This window comes from Carcharodon carcharias, chromosome 7 (assembly GCF_017639515.1).
Source record: "Carcharodon carcharias isolate sCarCar2 chromosome 7, sCarCar2.pri, whole genome shotgun sequence".
NCBI classification, from domain to species: domain Eukaryota; kingdom Metazoa; phylum Chordata; class Chondrichthyes; order Lamniformes; family Lamnidae; genus Carcharodon; species Carcharodon carcharias.
The window spans coordinates 162,107,280-162,134,647 of NC_054473.1; the positions used below are offsets into that span (position 1 = coordinate 162,107,280).

The window sequence follows — 27,368 nt, forward strand, 5'->3', positions numbered from 1 at the left end:
TCCCAACTAACTGTCATGTGCATCGGGTCGCACACGGTCCCACGGCTGAGTTTCCATGCCGCACATCAGGTCATGTGGTCATGTTTTCAAAATCCATGTGCAAGTGAGGCCTGCCCCTCTGCTGCACTCTGTGCTTGTGCCAGAGCCCCGAGCCTGCCGGGTTTGTCATCCTCAGTCTCTGCTCCAAAAACACAGAAGCCCAAACTAAAAATGCAGATTCCCTCACAAAAGCAATTTTGAAACTGGCAATCCCCTTGTGCCCCTTAACGGTCATTGTGGCTGATACAACACTGTTTCACTTTCTTACTCTGGCTTCCAATCACCCATTTCCACAATCATACCTCTCAGCGGCGACTCTATGGAAAATAAATCGTCTCAGCAACAATGTTATTTGAACCTAGAGGGAGTGAAGCTCATGATGATGAAAAAGTTAAAAATAAATGGAAACCTGGAAACACCTCAGAATTGGATTAAGATTGCTAAAATTTACAGTTTTGGAGCAAAACAAAGGTAGGTCTGTTGCGGTAATCTGTTTGGAAATGGTTATTTGAGGAGTAAATTTCCAAGTAACTAATTTCCTTTCTGACCCCTTTTACTTCCCCAAAATGGTATTTTGCAGAAAATTAATGCTAAGTATTAGTAAACACAAGTAATTACAGGACTCTGGGGACACATTTCTATTTATGATACAAGCAAAGGGAAATGGAAAATTCTTATCTTGTACTTTTGCATCCAGAGTTCAAATGCTACCTCATTAAATCATAAATTTTGTTAAAGATACAGGATAAAAAGTTTAGGATTTGTTTCCTTAGGAAAATTATATCAATTTTGTGTTTAATTTTTAACTCTCCTTTCTCCCACCCAATTCATTGTTAGACTGTTTTGAGAATGGGGAAAAAGGTGATGGTGAAATATCCAGAAATTTTAAGTTGAAATCTGTTCTGGCTTTTACTGCCCATTAGCTTGTGAATTTGCTCTTGCCAGAAATTAAGAATCAAAATCTGACAAATGTCTGTACAGCACACATGACTTTTCTGATTATTGGTTTCCTCATTGTTTGCCTTCTTAATTCTTTCATGGACAGAGGCTAGGATATTGAAAAATATCTTCATTGAAATCTTGTTAGACCTTATTTATTCAGCTACAAATGTGTTAGACACACTGGCTTATGTTTTTGAAACTAAATATCCAAAGCTAACTGCAAATATCCAACGTTCTTTGAAAGTTGATATTTTGAAAAGCCTACAACGCTGTAAAACTTATTAAAAGCAGCAGCATTCAGGGAAAAAAAGCCCCCTCTCTCAGGTGTCAAGAAGCTTTTTAGCTCCACTTTTAACTCAGGGTGTCAATTGGGCGGTGGGGTGGGGTGTGTCTGGGTGGCAGCCACCAATGTTACTCTTGGCATATGACCTACACAATTCTATTTAGCTGACTGGCTGGCTGCCACATAATATGTGGAACTTCTGGCATAACTGTCCAGGCCTATTTAAAGTGGGGATGCACCTCTAAAAGAATTTGCACTTCCCACTAAGATTTTTGCTTGCAGGAGGCTGGTAAAGATTGTAGCAGCACAGATAAATAGAATGGCTACTCCCTGATTTTCTGATGCTTCCCTGAAGTTCCTGGTAGAGGAAATGAGGGCAAGAACAGACCCAGGCCTATAATAAAGCAGGGCAGGAGAGAAATGGTTGAACAGATCACTGCCATCAAATTCACCCCCAGGACCTGGGCTCAATCTAAACAGAGGTTTGATGACCACAAGTGGAAAAGGGGAGTCAAGCTTTCCATCTCTCGCCATTTCTCAACAGCACCTGACAGCTTACAGCATTGAGGAAGGCCAGGCTGGCAGCTTACCTGAGTAGGGCTTCTGCTTGTTATTTGTAACCCTTCATTTAGCTCAGCAAACTTTATGATTTGAAACTGTATTTTTAAGACTGTTGCCTGCAAATGTCTGTCTTCTATCTAACATACTAGCTCTTGTCCTTTTTCTCTTTCTGTTCTATGTTCTGCTTGGTAACAGGAGGCTCCTGCATAGCAAAACACCTCAGGGGAAGACAATCCTCTGCATGCATTGTCACAGGCACCATTGCTTCCAGACACAAGCTCAATCATTGTCACTTAGCTAACCAGAGGGATCACTATGTGATGAAACACCTGGCACCAAGTGAGCATCACCAGGTACTGGTGGCAAGGCAAGCACAAGAGACTGTTTGGCAATGGGTGAAGTTCTCTTCCAGCTCTGCTGATGAGGACAGAGATGAAAAGTTCAGCCCAGTCATGGAAAGAATAATAATTAAGGCATAACATAAACAGCTGTACGAGGTACTGGAAGGATTTCAGCTCTATGGCTGAAAGTGCTGAGGTGTCCGCTTCCAGCATGTGTTGTATGACATTGCATGACATCAGCACCCTACAATTTACCCAGGAGAGTGTGGTCTCCTCCATAAATGCTGCAGCTGGACCCTCACAGTGAGTAAGATCACAGGCCTTGCAGCTTTAGTGTAAGTTCAGACTGCTACCATTACAGGCTATGGGCTCCACATTAGAGAGACAGGTGTGTTCATCCTAGATAGATTTGTGGATCAAAGAGATTCAAAAACATTATTTATCTTCTGTAATCAGATTAATTTAAGTGTTGAGGCCTAGCTATATGGGAATGACAGTGGTGTGACAGGAGTAGAACGTGCTGGTCTCTATCAGGATGCAAGCTGTTGTTTTGCCACCCCCTAAACCAATATCCACCATAGTCCCAGCAAGCAAACTACGCCAAACTGCCTGGTAGCAGCCAAGATCTCGCAGCATGTAACCTGTCCCCCTCAGAGCATTGAGAAGTCAAGGTCATCTCAAGGGTCCAAGTATAATGAACAGCAGCCTCCCACCAGCTTTGCTGAGGCTATCGGGGGAAAAAACATTATAAGTTGATTATTTGGGTGAGAAATGAATGGAAGACTTGTGACTTTTGCTGGTAAATTAATTTCATATGTGACATTTTGTACTTTGGCCTGCATTGTGGTTTAGTAGCAGCATTGTTCGTATGTCATTGATATAGAAGTTTTCTGAATGCTTTCAGTGTTCTTTAATGCAGAATTAAGGGATTAGTAAAGGTTGTGACAAGACTGTTAATGCAGAGGGGCTCTGTGTAACCTTTGAGAACAGGGAAATGAGCAGGTACCTGGAATTATTAAGTCCTCAGATCTTTTTCTGCAAGGTTTGAGGTGGCCCTCCTTTTCCTGCTGCATCTCCTTCACGCTGGTCTTACTTGTATGATGAGGACTGCTACTGTTCTGCCTCCTCCAAATGCACATCACTCTAATATGAGGTTATGCATTATGCTATATATCGTAATGAAGCAGGACATTCTATCTGGGAAATGTTGTAGACAGCCCACTAACACCAATCTAAAAGCCTGAGGCTCTGTCTCAGCATCTCCATGATGTGGTTCAGTAATTATCCCCGTGATTCCCTGGCTACAACTGTATGTTATATCTCTGTTGCTGTGACATTTGTGGGCTATGGGGGGTGTAGACTGTATCCCTCATTCCTGGTTAGCCGCCTTGATACATTCTGAAAGGGTTGAATACTGGGAGTGGTTGAAGGTTGCAGAACAAAGGAATCATGTCATCACCCTGGGTACCTTCTATAAACTTGCATGATGCTGTTCCTGTGATTGTCTACTAATCGGATATGATAGTTTTTTTATCTGAATGAATGCTACTGGCTATAGGTCCGGTGAGTTGATCGCAACACGTGTGCCATCAGTGGTGCCCTGGAATTAAGGGAAACTAGCCACTAGTGGAAATCTCTGAGGTTTCTCCTGTTAACTGTTGAGGTCATTAGGGAAAGTGGTGTACTGATTACCCTTGGCAGACAGTGAGTCAGCAATCTGCTCAATGCAGATGTGCATTGTAGACTCAGATTATGTAGCTGATGTCTCTTGTAATAGACTGGGAGGAACCAGCATCAACAAAGTTAAGGCCTGCAGTGAATGTGAGAGCCACTGGAAAAACTTAACCCCCATACCCAGCAGGCAGTATAACCTGACTGAAAAACACAGCCCCCATCCTACACTGCTCCTCTGCTCAATTCAAGATGGTGACCCTTGACCTGGACACCCATGTGATTGTTATGACCTCCCAGGAGTGGTACCTTAGACCTGCTACCCTCTAAGATGCCTTGCTGCTTGTTTAGGCTGCTGCTTCTGTTGTATCTCCTGTTCCAGTCCTTCTTTCATGAAAATGAAACGAAGAATAATTAACCCCAAGATAAACGCAAAAGGGTGATGATACAGAATAAGCATGAAAGAATTAATCTAGAAGCTTGGAAACTCTCCTAGAAAACCAGACAAGTGACGAGAAATGACCATCACCAACAAGAAAGAATCTAACTATTTCCCCTTGCCATTCAATGGCATAACCATCAGTGAATCCTCCAACATCAAAATCCTGGGGACCACGTTGGACAGAAACTCAACTAAACCAGTCAAGTAAATACTGTGTCTCCAAGTGCAGGTCAAAGGCTGCGAATTATGTGGCAAGTGACTCACCTCTTGACTCTCCAAAGCCAGTGCATTATCCACAAGACACAAATCAGGAGTCTGATGGAATATTTTCTACTTGCCTGGGATGAGTGCTGCTTCAAGAATACTCAAGAAGCTTGATACCATCCAGCACAAAGCAACCTGCTTGAGCGGCACCCCATCCACCACCTCCCACATTCACTCCCTCCATCACAGGTGCATAGTAGCAGCAGTGTGTACCAGCTACAAGATGCATTGCAGCAACTCACCAAGGCTCCTTGGAGAGCACCTTCTAAACCCGTAATCTCAACTACCTAGAAGTACAAGGGCAGCAGACACATGGGAACACCACCATCTGCAAGGTCCCCTCCAAGTCACACATCATCCTGACTTGGAGCTATATCACCATTCCTTCACTGTTCCTGAGTCAAAATCTTGGAACTTCCTTCCTAACAGCACTGTGCGTGTTTAAGAAGACAGTTGCCACCATCTCCTTGAGAACAATTAGGGATGGGCAACAACTTCTGGCTTTGCCTGGAACGAATGGAAAAAAAACACAGTAAATAGACCTCAACATCCAATGAGCTACAACTCATTGTCTCTTAAAGTACACTTTCAGTGGATCTGAGAGGCTTGTCCCACCATGGTTCACTGATAGGTCAGAGACTGTCCAGAATTTCTGTCATTTTGAGTTAAAATTGCACTTGGGTCCTGTATATGTAATTGATTTAAATAAATTAATGAAACTCCTGACTGACTTTGGTGAAGCGCCATTCCTCTATCAAAAAACTGAAGTTAAAATTAAGAAGGGAAGGAAAGATTTTGTAATGGAGCAGTAAATACCCAAATATGATTTTCAAACCCCTGTTTGCTCTGGATGGAGGCAAACAATTAAACATAACCACTTGGCTAATTGAACTCTGGCTGAGAGAGGAATTCCCAGAAATGATCTAACCAAGCTACAATTGGAATACACTGGCCATGATCTTAGTTGGATCCCTGGGAATTGGAGAGAAGGTCATGTGACAGCCCAGCCTTTTGTGAGTTTTAAGCCCCTGCTTTCTCTGCAAACAAGACAAGTCACCAAGATGCTGAAGGAACAAGAACCTGAGTGGGTTCCTCCCTCTCACTCTCTCTTTCCTCCACCCTGTCTCTCTCCCCCCTCCCTCTCCATCTATCTCTATCTCTATATCCTTCTCCCTCCACCCAACTATTAAGTTTTTGAACCCTGCTGCAGACAGAGCTTTTTGAAAGAAGCCAACCCAGCGCTAGTGTCTCCAGAAGAAAAGATAAGCCACCCGTCTGCATCTTAAGTTGTATCAAGGAAGCATCAGGACCACCAAGTGAAAGCAGCAGGACCACCGAATACAGCCTGAAGTCAGTCAAGTCATCAACCTCCACAAACTGTGTACCCAATAATTTTACTGGACTCTTAACTGACTCTATCCTTCCCCAATCTGTAATCTATTTGTGCGTACAAAAGTCGGAACGTATTTTATTATTCAACTTGGACCAGGTTAGGTACTGTAAAAGTTTTCCTGTTTGCTTTGTTAAAACACAAGAAGATCTGTCTGATTGGTTCTTTTATGACCACAGTGCATAAACAGTTAACCTCTCACTAAATTGACAAGTTTCTCCTTTTCAAAAAACCTGTTGCGGTCAAATGAGGAAGGGGAAAAGAGGGAAGCCAGTCGATCCCTCTTCATCTGATCATAGCAATCAGCTTATCCTCTGGCTGATGGTTTTTTCTTAGAAGCTCTTGATTTGGTGAACAATACCACTTTATTTTAATTCTCAAGATTTTTGTTATATTTAATTTTTGTAATCATTAATTAGATGTGGATATTCAACATTATAAAAAAAAATTAAAATGTTATGTACCCAGGAGAAACACAAGATAACATTTTCTTTTTGGAGAATAAATAAATCAACTGAATAATCTTTCCAAATCATGTGCATTCAATGAGGTTCTCAACCAACACTTGATAACATCTGTACTTTTGTGTATGGTGGTAGTACATTTAGAACATGAACTTGTTCAGAAATCTACTTGAGAAATGTGACAAATACTACTTTTTCAGTTTGAAATGGCAGTTTTTTTCAATTGCATGATTTGTATTTAATGAACTACAAATGTGGTGGTTTGTGCTTTGGATATGTCACTTTATCTGAACCATATTTACAGGGTTTAGTCAGAGCTAAAGCTTTTGCAGTATGAATTTATAGAGGACCTACCAAAGCTTAAGTTTCATGGATGTTACCACTTACCCTTTCAACGATTGAACTGTTTTGGCAGAATTCCTCCTGGAGAGATACATCTTGTTTAAAATTTCTAACTGTTTAGCCATGAACATTTCTCCAGTATTCTAGATATGAGATGTAATTGAAAGAAGGAAAATGTACTGAGAGTTTTAAAAATTGTTTCATTAAATTTTTTTTTAATAATGAATTTTAGACTTTTTGTTCCAGTTATCAACATAGTCTTGTCCCAGTATTGGCGTCCCAGTTGAGTACTCTTTCTGTGCCAAAAGCCATTTGGATCTGTGCTATGTTCCCCTTTATACAAGAAAACTCATTGTGATTGATTGATAAGACCATGTGATTCAGATGGGCAAGGATGGATTGGACCTATTTTCCTTACTGAAATATAGTCGCTGAACAAGCACCCCCCCCCCCCAAACTGAGACTGGCAAATTTGAGTGATACTCAAGGCAGTCCTTGATATCCCAAGTTAAAAATCTGGATGAGAGGCAAACAGTCAAATGTTTGAGCTACAAAACCAGTGTCACTGATTCTTTTAAGCCATTAGGTAAAGGCAATGATAAAGTACATAGTCTAATATGTTATAGTAGCTCTTATCTAGTATACTGGAATTAACTTGAGCAGTTGAGAAGCATTCGCAATTTCAATGATTTTGCTGTAAGATATTTGTAAAAGCAGTGCAAAATGGCTCATCCTAGACAATATGCCAAGTAGTTTTGGCACAACACTATGCTAGTAATGTAAATACCAAAACATTAGTCATGATCAGTTTCCTTTACTCTTGAGCTGCACAGCTTGGTTGGGGCAGAGCAGCCGCCTCATTGCCATTCATTTACATTCAGAATAAAGGTGCTTTTGTGAGCATGAATAAAACATTCATAGTGGGGAAGGGCGTCTGTCTGGAAAGAACATGAATGTCCCCTCAGTTATAATTTACATAGCAGAGTACTGTTACATTAACAGCACATTGAGAAAGATTGAACACACACTGCAGGCAGGAAGCTTGGGCGTACACACCATGCAGTAATGATTTCATTAGTACAGCCTGTGATTTCTGTGTGTAGATCTTGGAGAGAGAGAGAGAGACGCACAGCAGCACTGTGCAATTTCAACTGACTGAGCCAACAGCATCAGTCAACGCAACGGGACAGTTAGTATTTTATAATTGATCTATGAAGAAGTTTTAAACTGTCTGGCTAGGGCTTCTTATACTGTGTTTGTAGAGGTATAATTGCTTTAGAAAGCCTCAGCTTTCATTGCATACATTTGAAAGATGAAGATTTCTGCAGCTACTAAATTTGAAGAGCTGATTAAAAAGGAAGAGACCAGTTGGGAGATCTACAAAAAAATACAGTATGATGTGATAACGCGATCTTAATACCGTAATCATTCTGTCGAGTAACAATGTGCTGGATTTCTATCTTTTTTGTTATAGTCATCTGGAATCTCTACTGACAATGACGCACTTGGTCCTTTGCTTGCTGGTTGGGGTAAGTAGTAGTGATTAATATTTACTTGAGCTGAGCCTACTCAATTCTATTTAGTGTTAAATTGGTGCATTTTGTTGCTGTCTCTGCCACTTTGCCATACAATTGTAAGCAAGAAGAATTTTGTATTATCTAATAGTCACTTAAATGTTTTGAATTTCAATGAATGTAGTTTTCTATTCCGTTACAGGTTACTTGATTTCTCTGCTAAAAATGCAACTTCTGTCCTGGTTTTCATGTATTTAGAAACTCAGTAGCGGCAAGCAAGCCATGTGGCCATGGCCATGAATTATTTAGTGAAATTTACTACTCCGAGTCATACTTTGCTTTGCATGCCAACATTTTCATTATTAGTCTAGTTTGTATTGTTTATGTTGGTGCATTAATTATATATCCCAATATGAAATACCATTCAAAAGAATATTAAATTGTACCTCTGCAATAAAAATTTTAAGATGTTACCTTTTATCATTGGCATAGCTGCATTGGTGTACCATTAAGGAACAAACAGAAATAATGACAACAGACATGCATCTTGTGGCCTCAGCCTTCGTTGAAATTTGTTGATGCTGATATATTGACATCATAATGCCACAATTTTCCAAAGAAGAATTAATGCACAAGCTGTTTTATTGCCAATCTTTATTCTCAACATTGTGCTGCTTGGTATGGTATTGAATATCAGATGAGCTTACTGATCCTGTGCATTGTCATTTGTCGCTGTTGCTCAAGATTAATAGCACTAAAACAGATCAGAAATGTTTAGTACCTGGTTTTATATTTTAAAGCTTGGAACCTTGGCTCATGAAAATTTCTGCTAGATGCTGCAGTTTGGTGACAGTTGTCGCTTTGATATTCCCAGCCTTTGGGGAAGTTTCTGGAATTCACTTGGGAGATCCTCAAACCCTCTTACAACCCTCTTGGTGTGTGGGGAATCTCCGACCTCAGGGAAAGAATGTTTGTGAATAGAGATTTAAATTAGTGATCTGGTGATGCATACTACAATTCATGGCAATTGATTATCACTATGATATAATGGTGTGATGAATCACTTAAGGCTGTTTCTAAAGCATATATTCCAGCAATATCAATTTCTTGATGTCTCCCCTGAACAAACTCTCTGCTTTTTAAGTCCTTTGCAGAATAGGTGCACTTGGCCCTCCCACCTCATTAGGTATCTTGCTTTGATTCTCTTTCTCATTTTGCCTTCAACATTGCTGTCTTTTTCAAGATGAAAGAACAAAAGAGACATATGAACTCCTTCCAAATTGCATAAAACTCCATAAATAGTCCCTCATTGATAGTGGGCAAAAAATATTTTGCTTTACCTGCAAAGCAAGTTAATTACCTAACCTTCATCTGGATCTAAAGTAGTGACTTATGACTCTTTTTGTGGTGGGGGAAAGGGGAATAGTCTTAGTAACAGTGCTACTTTGTGAGTTGGCAACAGGAGGTAAGATTTAAGTAGAGTACCTTGGCATGTATCTGTCATATTCTTCCTTCAACTCTTCCATAAAACATGGAACTCCTTAGCTTCAGTACATCCAGCAATCCTGCTGAAAGTTAAGAGCAGTTTGCCTAACCAAGCCCAAGCAATTTCATAGGATTTCATGACTTCTGGCTTTTTATGAAAATCCTTGTATTTATAGTTTTTTTTAAAAAAGTGAATTATTATACCCACTTTCTTAGTGGCCACAGGAGTTGAAAAACATTTGTCAATTGAAAGAGATTCAGTAGTTGTTCTGCTGATTTACATCTGGAGTTGATTTGCTTTAATTAAAAGCATGAGGGGAAACATGGAATGATAGAACATTAAAATGGATGACAGCTTTTTATTAGTGAGTGGGCTGGACCGTTTATTAATTTAGTTCTGTCATTTTTCTTGACTCCAAATAATGTATGTGTTTTACGAGGCTTGCAGACCACAAAGTGGGTGGTAAGAAGCAGTTCTCTTGCATGCAGTAATGTTAATGCAATAATTCAGTCATTGGTTGGGCTTGGTAGACAGTTTTGTTCAACTTCTCATAATATTTTCATATAATTCTCAAAAAGAGAGATCTGGCTTTTTATCTGGTGAAATGCTTGTTTCCTCATAATGATAAAGAGTACTTTTATTCAAATAAAATTTTATTTAAAGGAAATTGGTGGATCATCAAAAAGGCACGAGACAGAATAAGCTATAATTGTGAACGGAGAATAATGTATAACAGTAGAACAAATGCACTTTTGAGAGTTTTCATAAAGATTGGATTTTGCTTTATACTTTTCTTCTTTCAAACCCTTTTATCTGTATCAATCCCCCAGAGAATGAGGATTTTAGAAGCAGAGTCACAAATAGTTAAGTTGTAAACTTCACTGACTTTAAGTACTTGTGGTGTTCAGTGACACCGCTGGCAAGAGGTTCAATTTTCACAGCGCGAGGCAGACAGACACTTTTTATTCCTCCGACATGGGACATACAAACTTGCAAGCCAACTGTGACACTGAAACTTGTGCAATAATGGACGACTTTGACTGTCTGCCTGTACTGGGACTTCAACTCACGACTCAATAACCCTTATAATACGCAACTGTCTTGGCACTGCTGCCTTACTGTCCCAGACATGATAAAATTTGTCCTTTCACCTGCCATTTGATTTGACTTTCTCTTGATCTGCAATGTTCCCAAACCATTTTGAGTTGTTTATAAACCACATCAGCTTAACTAATTGCATAATTGGCAGTTAATAAAGTAACACAATTAAAAATTGACATTTTTGATGTTTGTCTTGTCAGGTTGATAAAATGTCTTAATTTTTCTTTTCCCAGAGAAACGCCAAGATAATGGACGAGTCTATTATGTTAACCATAATACACGGACAACCCAATGGGAGGACCCAAGAACTCAAGGGTGAGAGCAGATAACCTCTTAAAATATTTAAATAAGCATAGTTAATAATTGGGGTGCCTCATATTGGGGAAATATAATTAAATGGTAACTTAAGAGTTCTAGTTTCATTGCGAAATCTCGTCTACCTGGATTCCCTGATTAAAAAATATATATTGCCTTTACTGTTTAATGTTTGTAGCATTTTATCTCATTGTAAAGACGTGTGTAAGTACATGAGCAGCACACTAAGCAGTTTGATCTCGGTCACTTTTAGAACAATTATTTTTCCCATGCCATTTATGGCATAGTTAAATAATACCTTGAGTTTATTTTATCTTTCCTATCACTTTATTCAGCCTTTCACTTCCCTCCTTTTTTTGGGAGAATGCAATATTTTATTTCAATTTTCCTCAGATCACCCATTGTCATACATGATTTTGCAGTTTGGCATTGGAGCCAAATGGAAGAGGTTGAACAGTTCAATGCATTATGAATGCATTTTGATTCTAACTTTGTTCAGATCATATTCATAACCATTTTCTAGCTTTACTGATTCTGTAGCTGTAACCAGTCTTATATAGGGTTGGTGCAATGATAAAGCCAAGTATTTTCTGGTAAGTAGCAAGGGAAAATAAAAATGAGTAGTCTTCACCAGGCTGATCCTGAGCACCTCCTGGCACATGGTTACAAGCAGCACTGGAGGTTGCTGAGAAACAGGTTACGTGTCCCATCCCTGACAGCCACAGGAAGTGCGTGCACTCAGAGAGACTAATGAACAAAAAGAGAAATACAGATCCTCAAAAAATAAGCATGCATATTCTGATCCTAAACCTATTCTGAATATGCAAGGACATTGGATTGATTGAAACTGTTGCTAACTCAGTGGTGTTCATGTAGATTCTCAAAAGAAATGACTATGTACCCTTCAGTAAAGTGCAGTATAATGAAGTTTCAGGTTTCATAGCTAACTGTTTAGACCTATCAGCAGAAGACATTTACTTTTGAAAGGGACTGGCACATTTTTAACTAACATTCTTGCAGCTGTAAATATTATTTCTGAAATTAACTCATGTTTCCTGACTAAGTCATGGAAAATGCACACACTTTGTAGTTTTTGCATTTTTATTGTTAACCTGGTTCACAGCCTTGTTCCAGCATTTCCACTGCTCATCTTCATAACAACTAAAGACCATAATGCTATTGTTCATAACATGTACTTCATTTCCCTTGTCACATCTAATTATTTGCAGTCTATGAAACATAGTGTGATCTGCTCGTGAAATGGAGAATTTAGTTGGTCACTGTATATCTGAATCTTTAATCAATGCTACAGGGAGTCTAGTACAATGCAGATATGATATAACAGATGACCACTCCTTTCTGATTATAGAGGAAAACTGTGAATGCTATATATATATATATATATATATAGATATATATATCAAAGGCAAAAATATTTTGAAACATACAATAGCTAAGTTAGCCCCTAAAAGAGGACAGGGTATTCCAAAGTGCTTCATAACCAATAAACTAGTTACAAAGTGTAGTTATTATCTTGCACAGTTTCTAAATTTGACTACTTTCTCTTGAAAGTGCCCTTAGGCTAAAATCTCAAAGCATTAGAATTATTGAAAGTTTAATTAATTTCCGACTTAGCTCATGCAACCTATTTAACTATACATTCGTTTAAGAACTTTATTTGTGTTCTGAAGGCATTTTTATTTCACCCCCAATACTAATAAGTTCTCTTTGTGAGATCAAATAGGGAGGATAGGTTTGATGGATTAGGGCTCCAATGCACTATACCATAGTATGGTGATACACAGGTTTGCATGCACAATTCCACCTTGTTGATTTGCCATTGTTAGCAGTGCCATCAATGTTTGAAGACTGGTGCTTCTCCACACACACTGAGCCAAAATTGTAAGGAAAATTGTCCTAGCTCACTTGCAGCTCCTAGCAGTCTATGCAACAGTGTCTTGTACCCATTGTCTCAGCTAGGATGATGTCTGGTAGCAAATAAAGTGGTTATAATTGGCTTCAGAAACCTGGAGGAGAATTGACAAGGATTTCTACCCTGATTGCTTTCCTGTAACCTCTGCTGGAAGTGCCTAAAGTAGCAAGTAGAAAGATGCCATTCTTGGTGGCTGACTAACTTATCAGTTTTATGAATAATAGCTAAAGGTACTTGAGGAACTATATTCCCCAAGGAGTCAATAATTATATTAGAGGAAAAGTTATGAAGGAAATTGATGAGAAAATAAATTGTGCAGCTAGAACTGAATCAGAACATGAGTTCATCACTATAATAAATTGCTGTTATGTGTTTGCTAAAGTTTACAGTTAGTTCATAGCTAATACTGTATTAGTCACTTTTAAAAAAGATTACTCTTTGACTGAGACCAAAAAGGTGATTACAATCTAATCACTATGATTTCGTTTTTGATGTCAGTAATGTGGTATTAGCTCATGACACTTGTTTTATTATTAATTCATGACACCTTGTTTTATTAGCAAAAGCACTTTTACCACCCCCCCCCCCGTAGAATGTTGATGTACGTTATGCATAAACTTTAAATATAGTTTACACCGAGAGGATGGTTTTAAACAATTGACCGGATTTCAGTCAGTGGCGTAGCGACGGTGCTCACTGCTGATGTCAAATAAATCTGTGTGCGAACCTACAGCGATCCTGGTGACGAGAATTTTGGTCGCCTTATGGGAGGATTTCCTCCCAGTGTTAGCTGCAGTGAAAATGGCAGGTAGTTGTGGGCATAGCTTAGTCACTGCACCTCAAAAACGATGCTGCAGTAAAAAGGCATTGGAAAAATCAGATTTACTAGACATGATTAATTTTACAAAATTAAAAATGAGCATTTTTACAAAATTAAAAATTTAGATGTCATTTTACAAAATTAGAAATGTAAATATCTGAGGCTGAATTTTGTGATCAGTGGAGTTGAAAGGGTGCTTGCTTCTGACCATGAAGTATGTCTTACTGAGAGATCTAGCGATCTTGGTGGCGAGAATTTCACAAAAGCACAGAATTGTTACAGTGCAGAAGGAGGCTATTTGGCCCCTCACTGAATGAGCAATTCACTTCACGCTATTTTCCCACTTTCTCCCCATAACTCTCCACATTCTTCCTTTTCAAATAACAGTCTAATTCCCTTTTGAATGTTTGATTGCATCAGCCTTCACCACACTCTCAGGCAGTGCATTCCAGACCTTAACCACTCGCCGTGTGAAAAAGTTTTTCCTCCTGTTGCTTTTGCTTCTTTTGCCAATTACTTTAAATCTCGATCCTTTCACGAGTGGGAATAGTTTTCCCTATCTGCTCTGATCTGACCTCCTTTGATTTTGAATGCCTTTTTCAAATCTCCTCTCAGCCCTCTTTTCTCCAGGGAAAACAGTCCTAACTTCTTCAATCTGTCTTCATGACTGAAGTTCCTTATCCATGGCTTGTGAATTTGTTCTGCACTCTCTCCATTGCCTTCACATATTTCCTAAAGTGCGGTGCCCAGAACTGGATGCAGTACTCCAGCTGAGGCCGGCTTAGTGTCTTATACCAGTTCTACATAATCTCCTTGATTTTGTACTCTATGCCCCTATTAATAAAGCCTGGGATATTAAATGCGCTCTCAACCTGTCCTGTTACCTTCAATGACTTATGCACAAATACACCCAGATCCCTCTGCTCCTACATACCTTTCAGAGTTGTATCCTTTATTTTGTCTCATGTTCTTCTTACCAAAATGAATCACTTCACATTTCTCTGCTTTGAACTTCTTTTTTCACCTTCATTTTGCACCAACTTGTCTACAACCATTTGAATTTCTACACCATCTCTTCACAGTTCACAATGCTTCCTAGTTTCGACTCATTCACAAATTTCGAAATTGTGCCTGAACGCCAATGATCTGGGTCGTTAACATATATCAGGAAAAGCAAGGGTTCCAACATTGACCCCTGGAAAACTCCATTACAAACCTTCCCCCAGCCAGTAAAACTTTCATTAACCATTACTCTCTGTTTCCTGTCACTCAGCCAATTTCATATGCATGTTGCCACTGCCTCTTTTATTCCATGAGTATAACTTTGCTCACAAGCCTGTTGTGCAGCACTGTATCAAGTGCCTTTTGGAAGTCCATGTACACCACATCAACAGTATTGCCTTCATCAACGCTCTCAGTTATCTCTTCAAAGAACTCCAGCAAGCTAGTTAAACACGATTTTCCCTTTTAAAAAAAGCTTTTTTTAATTAACCCACATTTGTCCATGCCACTTTAATTTTGCACCGAATTATTGGTTCTAGAAGTTTCCCCAACACCGAATTGAAACTGACTGGCCTGTAGCTGCTGGGCTCATCTTTACACACTCTTCTGAACAAGGGCATGTTTGCAATTCTCCAGTCCTCTGGCACCACCCCTGGGCCTAAGGAAGACTGAAAAATTATGGCTAGTGCCTCCACAATTTCCCCCACTATCCTTGGATACATCTCATCTGATCCTGGTGCCTAATCAACTTTTAAGTACAGACAACCTATCCAAAACCACCTCTTTATGAATTTTAAACCTTTCTAGTGTCTGAATTACCTCCTCTTTCACCATGGCCTAGGTAGCATCTTCTTCTTTGGTAAGGACAGATGCTAAGTATTCATCTAATACTTCAGCCATGCCCTCTGTTCAGACTATCACCATGCAGGGGTGCTTTAACTGATTGCATCATTCTTTACTGGGCATTCACAGCATAGACCCCAAGCTCTCCACGCATCTGATCATGTTAAAGAATTTTCACCACATCCAACCAGGAAACACAAAGCACGAAATAAGATCACTTTTAAAATAGTTTCCATTGACAAAGTTAAAGATTGGGGAATAAACGTGGAGTGAAGGCAGAACTTAAAGTATTCTGAAAAAACTTCAAAAAAATGATTTTAAAAATTTAGCTTAAAATCTATTCATTGTTTAACAGCACTCCATGATTATGAAGTTTAATTTTCAGTTCTGTTGTTCATCAAATTTTATTAATCACATTGCCATTAAAAAGTCACTGATACTTGATTGAGCAAGGTGTAACTTTTTAAGGAGTTTCAAATGTTGATGTGAGGGTGGGAAAGTTGAAATACTCACTGATTGCAGGCTGTGCGGATATGGAGGCTCCACAGCACAGTTTTTGCTGGAATCGAGTGACGGACCACAAGTTCAGGAGTTCCACAGTAATCTGCACATGCCCAATATCCTGAAGCTGAGTCTCAGAGGGGTAATGGGGGCAAATAGCAACAGCCAGCTGCCAGCCGCTCCCCCCCCCACAAAATTCACCCCATTTTTCATAATTAAAACTTGAAACATTTTTAAAATGTGCAATAATCTTGATCAGATAAATCTTATTAAAAGTCTTATTTCAAAAGTCGAAGAAACCATTTTAAAAAGTCATTGATTTTACTTTTTGGCAAGATTTACCAAACTTTTAAAAGGTTTCATGTTTAACAAAAATCAATTCATATTAATTTTCATTTGATTCTTTCTGGTGTGGACCTCCTTGAGTGGTTGTGAAGACCAGGCCCCTTATGCCTGGAAATACCAAGTCTAAAATGTAAAATGTCATTAATATGTAATTAGTGGACAATTAGTCCTAATTCGCATTGGTTCCATACTTGCCATTAGAAGCACAGTGAGCCCTTGGTAGTAGCATTGGTTGGCTCATCGCTACTTTCTAATTTGCATGAGACAGTGACCAGAATTTTACAACTTTAAAAGGGATGGGGCTGTAAAATGTGGCGAGTCATTTTAAACTTCATTGGCTTCAGTGAGAACGTAAAATTCTGCCGGCATAAAATTCCACCCAGTGTGTGTGTTCATTTCAGTAGTTGCGGCGACGTACAGTTGCAGCAAATGCTGAAGGTGCCACTGTTATTGGCACTGCGAAATCTGACCCTGGCCTTTGGCAATTTTTTTCCAAGGTTAACAAGACAGCTTTCTCCTACAAGCATCTTGGTGTTTTGGTAATTGAACTGCTAGTAATTGTGTGTGTATACATGGGCAAATATCAATTTGTTACCTCAATAACTTGAAAGTCATTTGCATATTAAACTTCAGAACTGTAGTTCAATCAATTATTGGGTAATTTTTGAAAGTGACTACAGTACTTTCATAAACATTCAGTTCCTTGATAATTTATTTAAAAATTGTTAAATCGTAGATCCAGGGTCACCTTTTCCTCCGAAACAAACTACGTTTACTCTGTCATGTCTCAAATTATACATGCATTGTATTCCAAAGTATTGTTCTTCTGAAAGAAATCAGTCTAACTTGCTGTTGATTGGACCTGAATTTGAATCCCACCACAGCAGATGGTGAAATGTGAATTTAATAAAAATCTGGAATTAAAAGTCTGATAATGACCATGAAACCATTGCCGATTGTCGTTAAAAACCCATCTGGCTCACTAATGTCCTTTAGGGAATGAAATCTGCCATCCTTACCTGGCCAAGATGTGACTCCAGATCCACAGCAATGTGGTTGACTCTTAAATACCCTCTGAACAAGGGCAATTAGGGATAGGCAATAAATGCTGGCCTAGCCAGTAACACCCACATCCCATGAACAAATAAAAAAAAATTAATACTATCTGTTTCCACCATCTCCCTCGGGAGCTTGTTCCATAGATTTACCAATTGCTCAGTACAATAGTGTTTCCTCAAATTAGTTTTGAATTTACTCCCCTTCAAGTGTTCCCCAGGTAGGCAGAGGAAAAGAATCATCTCAAGTTCTTGCTCTGGTGTCTGTTTATTCAGTGGTGTGGGCTGCAAAGTGCACCTATGTTAATATTAGTTGATTAAACTCTCCTGTCATGTTTCCATCGTTATCTATCTAGATTTGCAGGAGTAGTTACTGGGGCGAGGTGCTGGAGTTTTGCCATGTCCCAGCATGAGTCATTGCCTTTAACTGGAGGTGGGAGAAAAGTTGGAGGCGAAAAAAGTCGGCATTTGGCAGCAGTATGATATTTAACTCTTATTTAGAAGGCCTAGTTTTTGAGCGCTGGTTTTGAAGAGCGAATTTGGCTATGTTCGGTAAGTATATTTTGCAGGTATTATCTCTGACAATTAGTTGGGAGATTATGTCACTGTTAGAAGGAAAAAAGGAGCAGGGAAATGAAAGCAACAGTCCTACAGGTGGATGCAAAATGGCACTCTTGTTCACTGTGGAGAACTTCACTGTCCACTAAAGGCTCAGATGATCTCCCTCTCAGTTCCCCACACTGAAGGGGAACAGGGCAGAGACTAGAAAACAGTTCAAAACTAAAGGGGGATTTTAAAAAGTCAAAACAAAACTACTGTCAGAACTTGAACTCCTTAGGTTTAACTATTCAAATGACAACATATGAGAAGAGTTGAACCAATCAGAGTAAGTGATTGTACAAAAGGGCTCACAGTCCTGGTTCACTAATTGTGCAGCATTTGTGTGCATCAGTTTAAAACTTAAATTTGACAGCCAGCCAAATGGTGGCCAATTAACTGTAATTACCAACAAAACAAACATGGTTATCTCAATTTGCCTGTCAGAGATCAGCAGAAATAGAAACAGCAGTTATGACAGCATAGCAGAAGTATTTTATAGTCATTACCACTCATTTACAAATACTCAATCAACATTTTTGCTAAACTAAATCAAGAATGGCAATTGAACCTACCAGGATTCTTTTTTTTTTCTCCAGCATGTGTTTCGTAATGGAGAATGTGGGAAAAAAAATCCCGTTCTGCTGGATTCTTGTTTAGAGTAGGTTCACTAATTGTAACCAGAGTGAATCTGCCTCTGCCTGTGTGTAAAAAAAAAGTCTATTATTACACAAAGAAAATATCTAATGGGGCTGGAATTTATGTGCCCCCACTGGCAGATTTGAAGATGGGGCGGGCGGTGCAGGTGGGGACATAAAAATCCAGTGGCTGGCCCGTCTGAAATATTACTAATTGGGGGTTGGGAGGGGGGAGGCGCAAATGGACTGCCTGCCTGCCCTTGGATCAATTGAGACCCTTAACTGGCCTGTTAAGGGTCTCACCCTGCCACCGCCAGTATTTTACCCCTAGCAGGGGAGGCCCCGCCATGCGGCTGGTGTCAGAGGCAAGTGGTGTGGGAGGCTCCCAGGGCCCATCAGAGCCGCTTCCCTCCCCCCCTTCCCCTTCCCCCCCCTCCCCCCTCCCCTCCCTCCTCCCCTTCCCCCCTCCCCCCTCCCCTTCCCCGCTCCCCTTCCCCCTTCCCTCGCCCCCCCTCCCCCCTCCCCTTCCCTTCCCCCCTCACCCCTCCCCTTCCCTTCCCCCCTTCCCTTCCCTTCCCCCCTTCCCCCGTTCTCTTGAACCTATTCCCCTTCTCTCTCTCTCTCTCCCCCCCCCCCCCCCCCCCCCCCCCGAGTCCCCTGACCCTGTAGTTATCTGGGTCCCTGGGCATATAGTGGGACTTCCTGTAGTCCCAGCAGTGGCCACCACTCCCCAACATGCACTGTTGGGACTACAGAGCTGCCGGCTCTCCGATTGGCTGTCAGCTCTCCAAGTTGGGATTTCCTGCCAAGAAAGGGGGCAAAAGTCTTGCCTCAAAGGAACTAACCCTGTTCCCAGCATTAAGTTGCTGCTGGGCATCTGTCTCGGGATCATGGGCAGGTAGGCCGGTGCGGGAGGGGGTTGGGGTGGTTGGGTCTGCTGTGCCCCGTAAAATCCAGCCAATGTGTTTTTTTTTAAAAAGGGCTGAAAACTGAGGAAGCTACTTATGATAAGTTCCTAATTGAACTGCAGGATCTTGAGACCTTGTTCGTTCTGTCATGAATTGCACTATAGAGACAATCACAACCTGTCGCTGTACATAACTCTGGATTTCTTGCGTGATTATAGGACGGGAATCACTATTTTTCTGCTCCCGACAAAAGTTGAAAACAATTTTATAAATAGTCTTTAAGTTCATTATTTTTTGCAATAGGCAGCAGATTCACTGGTGTTGTACCATCCCTGTGTTAGTGTTTAAAGAAATATTACTATGCAATCGAAAGGTATGGATTGTTACTTTTTAAGGTAAAGTTAAGTTCTGCAGTATTTTTGATCATAATTATAGTCTATGACAGTTAGGAAAGTTTAACCTCAACTTTTGTGCCAATGCCAAACTGTTCACTTCAACTTAATGTCTGTGTTATGAAATAACCCTAAATCAGTATTATTGCTGCTTTGTCACATCATAGTTAATGCTGGCTTTCTGGGGTCAACCTATTGTTTTCTTTGTGATAAAATCTTAACTGCACTGTGAATTTCCTGGAGTTTAGCTTACAATAATACATACTTATGTTAGCACAGTTCCAGGGTTTGAGAAAATAAAAAAAAACCTTTCTTTATGGAACACCCATTCACCCTGAGTGACAGACACAATTGAATTTCTGATGATTCAGGGGCCAGCAAAAGTAAACCCATTCCTTAAAACAATCCTGCCTCAGTCAGGCTTGCCATGTTATATAGTATACAGACTACAGTGTTAAAGTTTCATCTCTTGTGGTTGAATGTCTCTCGTAATATTCTGAATAGTTTCCCCTTGCTCACTTGCTTCTCTATCACAATGCAGAAATCCTATCTTCATTGCAGCAGGATACCAAAAATAGGTTCAAAGACCAGTGGACGGATAAGCAATCTGCACGGATTTAATCATTCAGCCAGCTAAATTCACCTACATCATTTTAATAGAGGTTCTCAAAGGAAATAACATAAGTTCACTTGGTGCCAAAATGCATAACGTTAATTTCCACAGTCCTGGTGTTTGTGCTGCAGTGGATTTTACCACTGCTATTGGAAGTGAAAGAACTGAGTCTCTCGCTAAGTCTAGCAAAGTGAATTTTGAATTGTGTAGTAGGGGTTCCTGTGATGAATTACAAGTCACTTGCTCTAGAATTGGTGATTGCAGTATATCTTTTCTTATTTCCAAAGTATATTTAAGTTTTTGGGCAAATATTTGTGCTCATCAAGGCAAGGGATGTTTGTGGTAGAGAATAGAATACTGTCCTATTTTAGACATCAAACTATCCCAAGTTTAGTATGATTACATGCAGAGTGCTTACATGCAGAGTGCTCCCATTGCCCAGCCTCAACTTTGCATCTCAGGAAACACCTTCTATTGGGCCAGCATGACACTTGCATTTCCACACCTGCCATACCCACTATAACTAGATTAAAACTATCAAAGCATTTCATGTAGTGTCCTAATCAACATCAGAAAAAGAGGTGGCTTTGATACCACCAATTCTTGGTGGTTTAGAGTCAAGGTCCCAGAGGTGGAAGCACAATATGCTACTTTACTACGCGTCCAATTCCATCAAATTGTTTTACTAGCATTGTTTTGTTTAAATTCATATCTTTTAAAAATGTCTTTTCCCCCATCTTTACATTTCCTCACTTTAAATATAGTACTTGCTAGCTGCGAATTTACCCCCAGGTCAGGATGGTGAGTGGCTTGGAGGGGCACTTCCAGGTGGTGGTATTCCCATGTGTCTGTTACCCTTGTCCTTCTAGATGGTAACAGTCGTGGGTTTGGAAGGTACTGCCTAAGGAATCTTTGGGAGTTCCTGGAGTGCATCTTGTAGATGGTACACAGTGCTGCTACTGTGCGTCGGTGTTGGAGGGGGTGAATGTTTGTGGATGGGATGCCAATTAATTGGGCTGCTTTGTCCTGGATGGTTCAAACTTCTTGAGTGTTGTTGGAGCTGCACTCATCCAGGTAAGTGGAGAATATTCCATCATACTCCTGACCTGTGCCTTGTAGATGGTGGACAGGCTTTGGGGAGTCAGGGGGTGAGTTACTCACTGCGGGATTCCGAGCCTCTGACCTGCTCTTGTAGCTGCAGTATGTTTATGGCTAGTCCAGTTTAGTTTCTGGGCAATGGTAACCTCCAGGATGTTGATAGTGGGGGATTCGGCAATGGTAATGCCATTGAATATCAAAGGGCAATGGTTAAGTTCTCTCTTGTTGGAGACGGCCATTGCCTGGGTCTTGTGTGGCATGAATGTTACTTGCCACTTGTCAGCCCCAGCCTGAATATTATCCAGGCCTTGCTTCATTTGGACTTGAACTGCTTGGCTGCTTCAGTACGCGAATGGTGCTGAACATTGTGCAATCATCAGCAAATATTCTGACCTTTTGATGGAAGGTAGGTCATTGATGTAGCAGCTGAAAATGGTTGGGCCTTGGACACTTCACATGCTAGACCTTGGTGGGAATTCAAGAACCTTTTGAGATTACAAATTGAACAAGTTGAAAGCTATCCAATGGTTGAGAGTTTTTCTGTTGAACAGTCGAGCAATACATCCCAAGAAAGTTGCAATTATGATCCCCAGTCTTTGCTGTATTGGCTGATCAAAGTTGGGATGGCTGTTGGAGATTAAGTGCTTGGTGGGAAAGGTTTGCAACTCTGTCACTACCCAGTGATTCCTGCAGGAAGTGTGTGAATATGTGAATATTGAGTGAGCACAGAATTGGCCTTAATTCCCTGTTCAGTTGAATAACTTGCTGGCATTCGCCATTGAGGTTTTTGGATAAGGTGCTGTGTCTCAATGTGCATAGCACCTATGGAATAATACCCAGGAACATGCTGCTGAGTGGAATTGCTTTTCTTGTAATTAAAATAAGTTTAGCTTTAAGAAAAATGTATATTATAAACCAATATTCTCAAGTGGATTAAATTTGACAAACAAGCTTCAGTTTTAATCAGTCTCCTGTTGAAGTTAATTTCATACTATTTCCAAGTTTGGGTATATTTGCCTAAGGCCACTGTCACATTTTTAAAATCTGATTTTTGAAATCGTGTGTGTGCATCTCTTGTTACTCATTCATAATTTGGCAATGTTTTAGAGGCTACATCACTTACTATGATGTAATTACACATCAAATCATTGAAACAAACCTGCATATGAATAAACTCAGTTTCCAGTTTGGTGTAACTATTTTACTGGAAGGCAAAATCATCACCAAGATAAGTAATTTCTGGTCTAAAGACATTAAATGGAAAAGTCTCTGAAGGTACTTCAACATGATCATTATATAGTCTGTCATTAATCTTACATCATGTTAAATGTGAAAACTAAGCTGCTAACGACAGATTTCTTTGCACTATGTGGACTAAAGGGAAAACCATATTCTGAAGCCATCAAGGTAGTTCAGCTTTCTTCATATCACTATGGGGAATACAGTATCTCATTGCTTCTCTCCCTTTTGCTCTTTGGCTTCCCTGTTTCTGTCACTATTTCTGTTTATCGTCTTTTTGATTTCATTGTATTTTTAGTATTAACTGTTACTCTTAAGTCTGCCTTTGTTCTGCTTTCCTTGAGCCCTTCCTGTCCTCTCTTCCAGTAGGAGGTTTAAGTAAATTCAAGAGACCAATGTTGAACATACAATTAGACTGAAAACAGAATCTATACCTCTTGGTATGAAACATACCTAACAATATGGTGAGAAATAATAAATCAGTGATGCAATGACTGTCAGTCAAAGTACTATACTTTTATGTGGCCCTGAATGATAACTAATGATAAACAGTATTGATTTCAGTAAAATTAAAATGCGTTGTATTGCACTTTTGGAAACTGGTGAAAATCAAACCAAAATGCAGTGGTGGTCTTAAAGGTGCAATTAATATTATACGGTGACTGCCAAGAACATGAACGAAATCCCTTTTAATGTGCATAACCCGCTACAGCAGAAAGTAGCCTTTCAACCTTTTCATCTTTTGAAATATGCATCCCACTTCCTGTACTTCAAATTATTTAACTCAAAATTTTGATAAAGTACTTTACGTTAGAATTAGAGGAGTGTTCACAGCTATTGAACATTTCTGAATTGTGTTCTTAGGAGAATAAGCTGCAAACTTGTGTCGTTTTTAACTTAGTATTGAAATGCTACTGCAGTCTTGTCGGGTAACCTTGATGGCCCTGGATGGACTAGACCATTTACTTTGGTAATCATTACTCCTATTGCATGAAAACAAATGGAAAATAGTTACTTCTCCTGGGGAAAAAAAACTTCAGTCATTCAGGAAGTGAGGAGCTTACAGTACTTTACTGCTCATCTTAGTCTGTACAGTGCACAGTAGTGAAACTTGAAACTAGTTGATTTTCAATATGTTTAATTTGGTCCAGCTATTGTGCAAAGATATTCCTATTAAACGAGCTAAAATTGGGTTTTCATAGGATGATCCAAGAATCCCCACTGCCACCTGGCTGGGAGATGAAATACACAAATGAAGGGGTTCGATATTTTGTGGACCATAACTCTCGTTCCACCACCTTTAAAGATCCTCGAACTGGATTTGATTCCACCTCTAGGTAAATATGCTTTTTGTTTAGGATTATTGCAATTTTTTTTTTGCACCGTGGCAAAAATATGGCGAGGTTACCTTTCCAGAATATTTGCATATAAATTGCAATGGTTCATTTTTATGATTTGCATATCATATTCTGTGCTATTATTACCGATTCCAATTAGTAATTTAATGTTGAAAGCAATTAGTGGCACTGGGTTGAGACTCGCTCCAAATGTTAATTTTGGTCATATCAACTCAGTAGTTTAGAGGGAGGCTGAAGAAGCACATCTAATCTAACGTTTATGTACAATGTTATCTCAATTCTAAAATTAAGTGAACGGAAAGTTCAGTTTTAGAAGTTAAGCTCCTTCACTGCAAGTATCCTAACCCCAGAATCAGAACCTTTACTCATGTCTAAATTATTAGTTGATCTTTAGACTTTGTCAGTTTTCCTTACTGAAGTGTTTAAAAAGAACACCAAACTTGAAATCCTTGCAAGATACCTTGATCTATCTTTAATATGAAATAAAATGAAAAAAGCATGGACTTCTGCGATCTTCATATGTACAGGCATTAGAGACAGAAGATGCGTCAGGGTAAATGTACTGAATCTTATTAAAACCCAAACATGCATCTTTTCAATTTATCTATCAGCTTTTCACAATTGAGATGTCATAGTAAAAATCATACCTGAAAATTTCTCACTTGATGTCCTTTGACATTAATACTTTTGTTTTAAAAACCATCAAACCAATGTTGGTTATGTATAACAATTCGGAATTAACATTGCAATTCCTGTGGCTGTCCTCCTTTCTCATTTCTTCTCAAATAAATCTCTTAGTCTGCATCAGGTTCCTCAGTTGGTATGTCAAGTAAACTCCTGCAAACTTTCTACTGCCTGTGTTGCAGTCATAGAGACAGGTAGCAGAAGAACATCTCAATTTCATTTTTCCCCCCTTTTTCATGAAGTGATATATTTCATTGGTTGGAGAGAATTATCTAGTCAGCCTACCTAAGAACTAACCTGATTTATGATTCATATGGATGAGCATCTGGCGCTGGGACCTACAGCTATTAGAGTATAAGGAGCTCATATGCAACAGATAGTAGACTCTCCTCAGTAAAATGTTGACAATTAGTATGTGACAAAGTGGTGTATAGGAGCAGGAATAACTCTCACTGACCAGTGCCAACTCATTAACAAAGTCTATAATACTATGGATTCAAGACTTGCGTATTCCATGAGTTGACAGTTTGTAGGCATTACCTAGAGTAGCATAAAAAAACATATTTGATTAACATACTTCATGCTTTTTCCTCTAAGTGCATCCATTGGTTATTTTTTCAAATTTCATATTTTCATGATGTTATCTAAATTAACATGCATTAACATAGATAAATCTTTTAAGTATCACTTAAATTATAGTTAGAAATTAAGTGCTATTCTGTTGCGTAAACATCTGAATACCGGTTACAACATTTGCTTTGCTAACCAGCTTAAACTCCAGTTTGTTGTGGTAAAAGCAAGTTAATATCATTACAAAACTTCAAATTCTTAATAATTGCAGTGCTAAAAGTGGCTCTCCAGCAGCATATGATCGAAGCTTTCGATGGAAGTATCATCAATTCCGCTTCCTCTGCCATGTAAGTATAATGTGACTGAAAGATAAAGAATTATAATTTATTTTCGTATTTTTATGACGAAATGTAACATGGAAACTGTTAGCATAAAATTAATTACTGCAAATATACTCAACAAAAATTAATGATTGTAGTGATACAGTTCAACTTAGTTTCTCTAGAGGCAGCAGCCACTATCCCTACAAGATTATTCAGCTCATAATAAGATTTCTTTGTTAAAAATACTTAGGACTTTGCATGCTATTTTATTGCTGTCCCAAGGTGAGTTGACAATTATATTTGGTTGCTGGAAGAATGGAAACTGAACGTGTAATATAAAAACAAAAAATGATGGAAAAACTCAGCAGGTCTGGGGGCATCTGTGGAGAGAGAAATAGAGTTAATGTTGAGTCCAATACCTCTCTTCAGTTCCGAAGAAGAGTCAGATTGGAATCGAAATGTTAACTCTGTTTCTCCCTTCAAGGATGCTGCCAGATCTGCTGAGTTTTTCCAGCACTTTTTGTTTTTATTTCAGATCTCCAGCATCCACAGTATTTTGCTTTTATTTAACTGAGTCTTTGACTTGTGGTTCTATTTTATTTTGAAAATCATGTTTACATTTTCGATAATGCAAAGCAGCTTTGTTGGAATGAGCTGACCAACTGTGCAAAAATAGATTTGAGAGGCAACCTTTGGAACTGAAGCCATAATCATATTAGTGGCTCTTACTTGAATATATAACACACATGTTAGATGTACATGGCATTTGAGATGTAGACAAAATAAAAATACAAGGTTTTCTTTGTGGCATTTAAAACTGATTTTCTACCTCTTTGCAACTGGGATGGAAACTTATAACAGATTAAAGGAGAGATTTCACAGTTGAAACTGGAATTCAAACACTGAACTTGAAATCTATATTCTTTGCTTTTTTCCTTTTTTGTAAAGATAGACTTCGATTCATATGAAGAAATTAAATTATTTAAAATCCCTCTTAATGGTGCTTTTCTGTACGCTCCAAAATTAAGGGGAAGAATAAATATCCTTGAAAAACCTTGCCTTTTCAACCTGGAGATCAATAGATTTTGCTTTTAGGGCTCTGTATATATAGAAATTTGTATTTTTTCTGATAAAAGTGTTCTCATTTTTGGTGAATGTTGATTGTTATTTCAGTCCAATGCATTACCAAGCCACGTTAAGATCAGTGTTTCCAGACAGACGTTATTTGAGGATTCCTTTCAACAGGTAACAAACATTTTAAAGATTTAAATGCTAGAGATAAAGAATTTCCCTA

The 27,368-nt window shown here is 39.2% G+C and overlaps 1 protein-coding gene across 3 annotated transcripts in view; it reads left to right on the forward strand.

Annotated features, from left to right (window-relative positions):
- wwp2 (WW domain containing E3 ubiquitin protein ligase 2) overlaps window positions 1-27,368 on the forward strand; it is a 236,697-nt gene that overhangs the window by 179,201 nt on the left and 30,128 nt on the right. For 2 of the 3 annotated variants that reach the window (XM_041191193.1, XM_041191191.1), the window contains 5 exons: window positions 8,214-8,268; window positions 11,074-11,155; window positions 24,342-24,476; window positions 26,023-26,098; window positions 27,248-27,319. In XM_041191193.1, the coding sequence (XP_041047127.1) occupies window positions 8,214-8,268; window positions 11,074-11,155; window positions 24,342-24,476; window positions 26,023-26,098; window positions 27,248-27,319 (420 nt within the window). The remainder of the gene's footprint in view (window positions 1-8,213; window positions 8,269-11,073; window positions 11,156-24,341; window positions 24,477-26,022; window positions 26,099-27,247; window positions 27,320-27,368) is intronic. The other variant, XM_041191194.1, reaches the window with a different exon arrangement.